The following is a 9,370-nucleotide window of genomic DNA, read 5'->3' on the forward strand; positions in this document are numbered from 1 at the left end:
AATCATGTCCTTATTCTGTAGAACTTTGTTCACTGCATGGACCCATCTGGGCACTTCTACGGGGTGTCAAGTCAGTTTTTAGGAATTTTTAGCTATAAAGTCGGCCCCCCCGTATTCGCGGGGGGGGGGGGGTACGTTCCGGGAGTGACCGCGAATACGGAAATCCGCGAATAACAGAAACCATAGGTTTTTTTATTGTATATCTCGTTTATTGTTTATTAAATATCATGAGAAAGAGCAGGGTGACGCAGAGGTAGAAGGGCATGTAAAAGAGGATGCAGCGATTGTTGGCGATGTTTTCTGAAAGAATGTTGAGACTTTTCTGTTTGCCGTGTCTTCTTCATATCATTAAGTATGTCGGAGTATGTTGACAAGGCTTCCTCTACTAATTTTTCTACCAATATACTTTTTCAAATACTTTTTCCTCCCTAGAAATTACTGATTAATTGAATTTCCATTGTTCACAGGTTCACTTTTACGATTGAGAAATGATTTCATTGCAATCGCATTAAGAACGAGGCGCGTGGGAAACACATTTGCACACTTACAAAGACGCTTCAACAACGCAGTAATAAAATGATACTAACAATGGATGTAAATGATATGACGTTGTTTTGTGTAGAAGTATTTCATTTCCACGAAAATCGCGGGCAACGTCGCCAACCCATGAAATGATTTCGACATTGAATTTCTCTTTAAATAGAGAGACAATCAATTTCTTCATAATAACTCGTTATTTTCTTGATTTTAGCCGAACCGTGCGAAGCTCTCAGGTAAGAAATCATCATAAACTATAAGATTCTAATCAATTTCGACCTGTATATGACCATATGAATGCCCCTGTCAGGTAAAAAAAAAAAAATCTGAAAAAATCTTTCGACAGAGGGAGCTTTTACAGGTACGTGCACAGGGATAGAACAATGAAAAAAAAAATATATATATACAGTGATTCTCGACTGGGGCGCCGAGGCAATCTAAAAATGCGAGGATTCAGAGAGAGTGAGTAATAATCGCAAGATACATTTTAGGTCCCGATCTCAGTATCAAGCATGTCCGGAAGAATCACCGACCAAACGTCCACCGAACGGAAAATTCATCGCTGGGAAAATTCACCGGCATCAGTTTGACATGAGTGAATGAGTGATTGATCGAGTGAGCGAGTGAGAGTGAAGGAGTGAAACCGGCCTGTCACTAGAACTTGTTCACTCTCGCTCACGCACTCACATTGCCACTCAGTCGATTATCAGGTAGTTCGCTCATTCTACCACTCACTCACTAGTTCGCTTATTATGTCACTCAATCACTAGGTCACTCCCTTACTCCCTAGACCACTCACTCAATGTCGCTCAATATGTCACTCAATCACTAGGTCACTCACTTACTCCCTAGACCACTCATTCAATGTCGCTCAATATGTCACTCGATCACTCTCTCAGTAGGCCGGACACTCACTTGATCTCTAGGTCGCTCATTTACTCCCTATGTCATACACTTACTAGGTCGTTCACTTTGTAATTCTCTTACTAGACCACTCATTCTATCATCAACTCACTAGGTTGTTCACTCTGTTATACACTCAATCACTAACTAAATCACTCACTTACTCACCTACTAGGTCATCCACTCTGTTGTTCCCTGACCAGGTCACTCATTCTATCACAAACTTCCAAGGTCACTCACTCACTCACTCTGTTACTCCCTGAATAGGTTGCTTACTCTGTCAAACACACTCAATCATCAGGTCACGCACTTACTCACTAGGCCACTCATTCTGTCACTCGCTCAATCACTAGATCTTTCAGTCTACCACTGGGTCGCTCATCATGACACTCCCCTAGGTCGCCTACTCACTCACTAAGTTATTTACCCTATATGTAGGTCGCTCACTCACCAACACTAGCCATTCTGTCACTCACTCGCTAACTACTATATTCATCATGACCTTTCCTATTACGTATTATTAAAAATTGAATATTTTCAAAGGGAGTCATATTCGAGACTCCCCTTGATACTGGTTTACGGGCCAACAATTCACCGCTAGGAAAATTCACCGACCGACAATTCGTCGACAGAAAATTTACCGACAACAGTTCTACGGGAGTTGGCCAGTAAGTGAGCGAGAAATGACCGAGTGAATCAGTAAATGAATTGCGAAATGGGAGACGAATTGTTGGTCGGTGAATTTTCTTCGCGGTGAATTGTTGGTCGGTGAATTTTCTTGGCGGTGAATTGTTGGTCGGTGAATTTTCTTGGCGGTGAATTGTTGGTCGGGGAATTTTCTTGGCGGTGAATTGTTGGCCCGTAAACCAGTATCAAGGGGAGCCCCGACTATATAACAACTCCCTTTGAAATTTTTCAATTTTTAATAATGAGCAATAAATGAAGGTCATGATCAATATGATTTCCATAACTAATTATCACGTTATTAATCTTCATTATTCTTTTCTCAGCATCTTTCCAAGAAAAATGATGATGTTTAGACTGGCTATTATGATGGCTGCGATGACGTGCTGCTTGTCGGTTACAGATCGTATGTATTGAAAACTTGTTTATCTCTAATTACTCGACTAAATGCAACCATTGGAATAATTCATCGGCGTTTCTCAAACAGGGTTCCTCGAGACACCGTAAGCGGTCCCACGAAAGAAGGGGTAATGAATAGAAGTAACAATTTTTATAGCAATGTGATAGTTCACATTGGTGTCATTTCAAGGGCTCCTTTCTAGTGAACATTTCCAGAGTTCTTCAGTTCTGATAAGTGGTTTCTAACGCTCCAGTACAAGCGGATCCTAGGTATGGGAAATTTTTCAAAGGTTTTCCCGAACATGGAGAATTTTTTAAGTGTGTCCCACAGACATGGGAAATTTTTCAAGAGTTTCCAGGACGTGGAAAATTCTCCAAGGATGTCTGGGGCATGGATAATTTTTTAAGGGTTCCTGCGACATGAAAATGTATTCTGAAGGGATAGACAAGGAAAAATTTTTCAAGACTGGTTTTAGACAAGGACAAATTTTTCATAGGTTCCCCTAGAAATGTAAGATTTTTAAGGTTTTCATGAACAAGGAAAATTTTTCAAGTTTCCAGGACATGGAAAATTCTCCAAGGATGTCTGGGGCACGGATAATTTTTTAAGGGTTCCTGCGACATGAAAATGTATTCTGAAGGGATAGACAAGGAAAAATTTTTCAAGACTGGTTTTAGACAAGGACAAATTTTTCATAGGTTCCCTAGAAATGTAAGATTTTTAAGGTTTTCATGAACAAGGAAAATTTTTCAAGAGTTTCGTAGACATGGAATATATTTCAAGGGTTTCCAAGTCATGGAAAATATTTCGAGGTATCCTGGGCGCAGAAAATTTTTCAAGAGTTTCCTGCGCATGGGAAAGTTTTTCCAAGGGCATGGTAAATTTTTCAAACGCTTCTTGGATATGAAAAATTCTGCAAGTATTTCCTAAACATGAAGAAATTATACAAGGAATTTTCTCTGCTAGACACGGGAAATTCTTCAAAGGCTCCGCAAGCTAGGGAGGGAGAGGGGCGAAAAGCTTGAGAAATATCGATTTACGTCTGTAAACGCTTATTAATCGTTAAGAAAATGAATATAGTTTATAAAAACTAGCTTACAAATTTATTACTTCACCTAGCTACAGCTAATTTGTGTTTTTGGCTATTATTTTTAAGTGTGCGACCCCGAGAAATTCGTCGCAATCGCATCGTGCACATTCGAGACAGATACGTGCTTCCTGGAGAACCAAAACGACAGCGATCTACCCTGGGTGCGTTCACAAATTGATTTAGCTGGGAAAGATGGTAAGTTACAATTTTCTCAAGTTGCACACAAAACATCATCCGGCAAATTTCCCAATCGAACACATATTCGTGCAAAAATTTGGCATTTCTTTAACCTCTTCCGCAGGCTACAAACTACTGCTGGACCACAAAACAGACGGTGTCGTCTCGTCTTCAATCAGTACGAGTGACTACTCGTGGATATTTGGTAAGACTTGCGGTTGCGACAGAATAAGCGTTTACATGGATGGCGGGGCGAAGAGCGTCAGCTTCGTGTTCACCATGGATGGCGGCAACCCCACCGAAGTGTCCAGGGTCGAGGACACGTCAAACAAGTGGAAGCAGGTCTATCTGCCGATTTCCTTCGCCAAGAGTCTGAAGGTAACCTCGACCTTTATGAGGGTTTTTTTGATAGGACGTAAATTTTACCTACAGAAATAACTCTTTTATTTGAGCTAGTGGCTCTCAAACATTTGCTGCGGCCCCTTTGTACAAGTGGTCGTATATCCTCGATGCTCTTAGGCCGAGATTACACTATAAAAGTTTGATAAAAGATATTTTACAAAACTTGAAGAAAAAATCAACCAATACCTATTGGTTACATTCGCTCGAATGTATTTAACCGACGTGCTTGTTGGTTGCTGCATTTTCCGTCTTATAAAAGTCCTTTTATAAAACTTTTACAGTGTAATTCCAGCCTCATGGTGTTAAAATACGTGTACAAATAGTCGAATACAAAGTCTAATTTTTACCTATTCACTATGTAAAGCACACATGCTCAACAGATGCCCCCGCGGACCAAATGTGGCCCGTGACCGAAAACCTTATTTTTTAAAAATAAACAAGAAATGAACTATAGAATTGCCACTCGTCAGTGGCAAATTCCCAGATCACTCAAGGGACCAGCGGCACAGTCCCAGATCACTTAACAGACCCCGCGGCACATTCACGAATCACATAACTGTCCCACGATCTCCTAAAAGTTAAGTGCTCTTTGATGTTAAGCAAAAGTGTTCAACCTTTTGGAGAGTGATTCGAAAATGTGTAGTCTCCATTATGATTGATATCACTGGTATGAAGGTGATGTGCTGACACTTCAATCCAAATAGTGACTTATCCACTCTTGCCGACAGCATTGTCACAAATGTCCCGTGCGCCACTTAAGTGATCTGGAACTGCGCCACGGTTCTTTAGAGTGCCTTCTAAATGTGCCGCGGTTCTGGAACTGTGCAGTGGATCCGAGATCTTAAGTGATCTAGGAATGTACCATGGGTAACTTGAAAGAACTGAAAATACAGTCAAATCCCATTATAACGAACTCCAAAAAAACCGGAGAAATCACTTCGTTATAACGAAATTTTGTTATAAGGGAATTCCAGTATTTTTTTGAATTGTTCCTATGTAAACTTATCTGGAGGATTAGAAAAGTGTTCGTTAAGACGGTATTCGTTAAAACGGGATTCGACTCCATACCTCGGTACACTTGACTGACCTGAGAAACAGCACCACCGCGTACAGCGTCAGTTGCCTTCCTTTTATTGGCAGAGGTGTGAGTGGCCTTGATCTTTTTTTCCGCAAAGATGGTCTCTGGCATTCGTCTTATTGGCGCAAAGCGTCCGCGCGTGGAACATAAATGAAAAGAACCCCCCTTGTTAAGAACCCCTGGTCCAAACCTTAGTCATAGTCATGTCGAAATTATACGAGGCATAACATATTTATATGTTTTGAATCTTTTGAATTTTCAAAGGCGACCGTAACAGGAACCATTGAAGGCAGAGGCCGAATAGCTATCGCTGACGGAAGCTTCAGCTTGTCGCATTGTCCAACTGACTACTAGTACGACTGTGCCATCTATGATGTGATATTTAATAAAGATTGATTTGGCACTTTGAACAATGCTTGCGTGTTCTTGCTTTTTTTGAGCTATTTAAATATTTTCTACTACGTCTTTATATCGAGAGTTCTCTACTCGAAAAAACCTTCAGTTTAGCGTGTTTACGATCACGGGCGTAATATTACGTCCAAACACCAATGCAGAAAACTCATATAAGTTTTCCGTTCTTTCCTCTCTCTCCCTCCCCCACCATCTCGAAACTTCATAGTAACCCTATTTCTAGGGGAAGTCGTTCTTTCTTTCCCTCCTTTTCATTTCTGATTCCCCCCCCCCCCACACACACATAATGTATCTTTCTATGCATGTAAGAGCGAAAGAGATCACATTGGGTGTGGGTGTAAAGAGGACTCTTAAAACATATGGATAGAATCTCTAATTCATGTCCCCCCCCCCTACAAGCGTGGGGCTGACGGGGTTCCAGCCCTGGGGCCTGGGACGATTCTCATAATTTTTTTTTGTTTTTTCACGATATAAATTCACTGCAGACGGGCTCGTGAAAAGTCTGGTGTAGGGAGGGGGGGGGGGAAGGTGCTCCCAAAGTTCCGGCGTGGGTGCTCTGCTTCAGGATGGGGGCATGCTCTTATCTATCTTACTTATTATATAATTTTTCCTTTTATATTTTTTCTTTCCCCTTCTCCCTTTTTCCTAACGTGTGGTTAGGATGAAATCAGGATGATTTTAATCCCTGAATGCAATTTTTACACGGTGTTTAATCAGGACGTTGAATAAGTGCCCACGAGCGAGAAATTAGACACGGGCATAGAGCACTATGGGTGCTTCAGGGGAGCACTGTGGTGCTCGCTAGCAACAGCTTGAAGATGCCTGATATAAGCAAACGCTGCCATGATTTTGTGACTTCTGAAGTTGGGAAATGCAAGCCTTTCCTAAATAAGTGCGTTTCCACCACGGGTTCCATTGCGAAAAACGTTTGTCACCCCCTCTCGATTCGGCAGTAGTTTTACTACATCTTGTATCGTGTGTGGAAAATTAATCGCCAACAATTAACCACCGAAAAATTCCCCGGCAATCGATTCATCGACAAAGTGATATGGTGAGTGGTGATGATGAGCAAGTGAGTGATAAGCACACGAGTCAAGGTTAGTTAGCGAGCAGGTGAGAAAATGAGTGAGTGGATGAGTGACTAAGCAAAGTAATGAATGAATAAGCAAGTGAGTGAGTAAACAGGTGAGAAAAAGATCGAGTGAGAGAGCGAACATGCCTACAAACGTTACGGATATTTAATCACTACACTTTACTTCTGAAATATAGATGAGAGCACTGAAAAATCAAACGCACAACGCTAGATACACACTCATACTGTTAGTTACACACACTTACACTTCCGGCAAAACTCCCCCGGTAGTAAATTGCCTATGGCGATAGACCTGAGTTGTGCTCGGTTCGAAAGAAATTAGATGTTTCGGAGGAATCTGTTCATTGTCTCGAACGCAAATCTTTCGTGACAGTTACCAATATTTTTCGAAGAAAATCTCTTCCTGAACGTTTATACCAGCCGATGTATATCATGTACATCGCCAAGAAGATCTTTCGTGCGCCTCACGTACAAGGAATATAATAAGTATTACGTCGATTTCTAAACTCGAAAATACTTCAGCGTCTATAACGTCAATCAAGCTAAAGGAGGTCGTCGTACAGCGAACGTCCTGATGAGATGTCGCGAAAATACTCGAGGAATCTTTCTAGTGGAGCATTCATCGTTCTCAACTGAAGAAGCGACCCAGGTTTGTTCATCTCCTCCTAAGCCGCCATCGGGGCAGATTTCTGTGAAATTGCTGATAATAAGGTTCAACGATGGCATCGAATATTGGGAAATTGCAGTTGTATGGAAGCCACCAGGGGAATTTCCGTTGTACGTGGACCATCGAACGTTTCAGCTCACTCGATTCACAGGTCGGTAAGCGTTACGCTAGTGAAACATTCCTGCTTGAGAAGGAAGGCATCAAATGGTGTATACTGTTGTACCCCGGAGGGAAAGCAGAGTGTTCCAAAGGACACATTCTTTGCACCTACGGTATAATGAATACGAAAATGAAGTTGAAAGACATGCATATCGAGTTCAATATTTCATTGAGCAATATCGATGGCGAGGTTTTGTTCAAGTGGGCGCATACGCGCTCAACCACAAACATTTTGCCCAAGTTCATGAAGAGAGAACCTTTGATGTCTAAATTGGTCAATGATACTTTGGTGGTCAACCTGGAAGCGAAATATTCTATTGCCGTTTTCAAAAACACCTACAGTTCTGACGTTCATCACTATGCGGATGCAGCTCCATCTTCGAAGGTTGTCGATGATTTCAGGGAGCTGTGGACGAGCAAAGAGAATACAGATTGCATCGTCTCCGTGGGATCAGATCAAATCCGGGTTCATTCAGCCGTTCTTGACGCGCGATCGGAAGTTTTCGCGGCCATGCTCAGTCACGATAGACGTCACGTGGAAGTGACCGACTTCAACAAAGACACCGTTGACTCCTTTATGGAATTCATCTACTGCGGGAGTGTCGTCCGAATGGATTGCGATCTCGCCTTGGAACTCCTACGGGCGAGTGACAGGTATGAAGTGAGTGACTTGAAATCGTACTGCAGCAATTACTTGATGCCATTCCTGAACGGCGGTAACGCCCATCAAATCCTCGTCAGCGCGGACTGTTACAACGCCGAGAGGCTCCGCAGCGAGGCCATCAAATGCCTCTGCAGGAACCCGTCGGTAGAAGGATTCGCAGCTCGGCGCTCGTTCTTCAAGACGCGACCTGAACTGCTCTGTGACATCATCCAGGGATTCATCGAAAATGAGAAATCCGTTGCATCATCGGAGGACATCAATCGCAAACGACTCCGGGATGAATAAATGCAAACTAAACTGAATATTCGTGTAAAACCACGTGATTATACATGATAAACATTTGGTGAATTTGTATCAATTCTTATAAACCACGTGAATTTGGTGAATTCGTATTTCAGATATAATATATGCGGTATATAATCAGATTTTTTCAGAGATTAAGTATATATTTCACATATTGTTTTTATCTTTTAAAATAAATTTGTTTTTGTGTATTTGAGATAACAGTTTGTGCTTTCGTCTACACTTTACTCGTATAGATTATAAAAGAAACATATAAATTAGTTGCGGCTGTATCAGCTCTGTTCAAGTGAGACACGGGCCACTTCTCATTGATCTGAATACTTGTCACGAGCACTTAAGTCAGGGGTTCTTGATTGATTATTTTTGTCGCAACCACGGTCGTTTTCTGCACACGAGGGCTAATTAGACCGGGACCTACAATTTATTGCCGATTCCGAACGGCAGGCTTGTTTTTTTTTATACTCATCGAGAGGTTGGTGCGCTAACCCCTCGATGGGGGGGGGGGGGTAGCAATTTTTTCTGCGGTCATGTCACCGTTTCTGTTGCACCCCTGCTTTAGAAGTTTCTGACAAGGACGCGAACCGGGTATCGAACTCGCGGCACCTCTAAACATCCTTTGGTACTTTAGGCGAGTATCTTATCGACCTGGGCTACCGAGCCCCATCAGGGGGTTCTTAACCTTTTTCAGCCACGACCCGAAATCGACAGCAAGATCAGCTTTGCGACCCATGTGGCTTTGTTTTTCGAAATTAGTGAAAACAGTGACTACTAAACCACACACGCCTCCATATTCCTCTGTGGG

At 42.1% G+C, this 9,370-nt stretch overlaps 2 protein-coding genes across 2 annotated transcripts; both read left to right on the forward strand.

Annotated features, from left to right (window-relative positions):
* The first annotated feature begins 730 nt into the window (after positions 1-730).
* LOC149084591 (uncharacterized) lies at positions 731-5,679 on the forward strand. Its single transcript, XM_089235506.1, has 5 exons — positions 731-773; positions 2,451-2,530; positions 3,681-3,809; positions 3,916-4,169; positions 5,536-5,679. Exons 2-5 carry the CDS (start codon positions 2,467-2,469, stop codon positions 5,623-5,625), a joined length of 537 nt encoding a protein of 178 aa, XP_089091632.1. The 5' UTR covers positions 731-773; positions 2,451-2,466; the 3' UTR covers positions 5,626-5,679.
* A 1,815-nt stretch (positions 5,680-7,494) lies between these two features.
* LOC149084592 (protein maternal effect lethal 26-like) lies at positions 7,495-8,550 on the forward strand. Its single transcript, XM_089235335.1, has one exon. The coding sequence runs from the start codon at positions 7,495-7,497 to the stop codon at positions 8,548-8,550; it is 1,056 nt and encodes a 351-aa protein (XP_089091461.1).
* The last annotated feature ends 820 nt before the right edge of the window (positions 8,551-9,370 follow it).

Source organism: Pholcus phalangioides, unplaced genomic scaffold (assembly GCF_987345545.1).
Source record: "Pholcus phalangioides strain wild (caught in Gottingen) unplaced genomic scaffold, Ppha-v1.0 ptg000008l_1, whole genome shotgun sequence".
NCBI lineage: Eukaryota > Metazoa > Arthropoda > Arachnida > Araneae > Pholcidae > Pholcus > Pholcus phalangioides.

Bases quoted from the DNA above. Each gene is read 5' to 3' on its own strand.
- LOC149084592 (XM_089235335.1), top strand. From the start codon at position 7,495: ATGGCATCGAATATTGGGAAATTGCAGTTGTATGGAAGCCACCAGGGG.
- LOC149084591 (XM_089235506.1), top strand. From the start codon at position 2,467: ATGATGATGTTTAGACTGGCTATTATGATGGCTGCGATGACGTGCTGC. The intron at 2,531-3,680 runs GTATGTATTGAA...ATTATTTTTAAG, and splicing joins CTGCTTGTCGGTTACAGATC to TGTGCGACCCCGAGAAATTC. The intron at 3,810-3,915 runs GTAAGTTACAAT...CCTCTTCCGCAG, and splicing joins TGATTTAGCTGGGAAAGATG to GCTACAAACTACTGCTGGAC.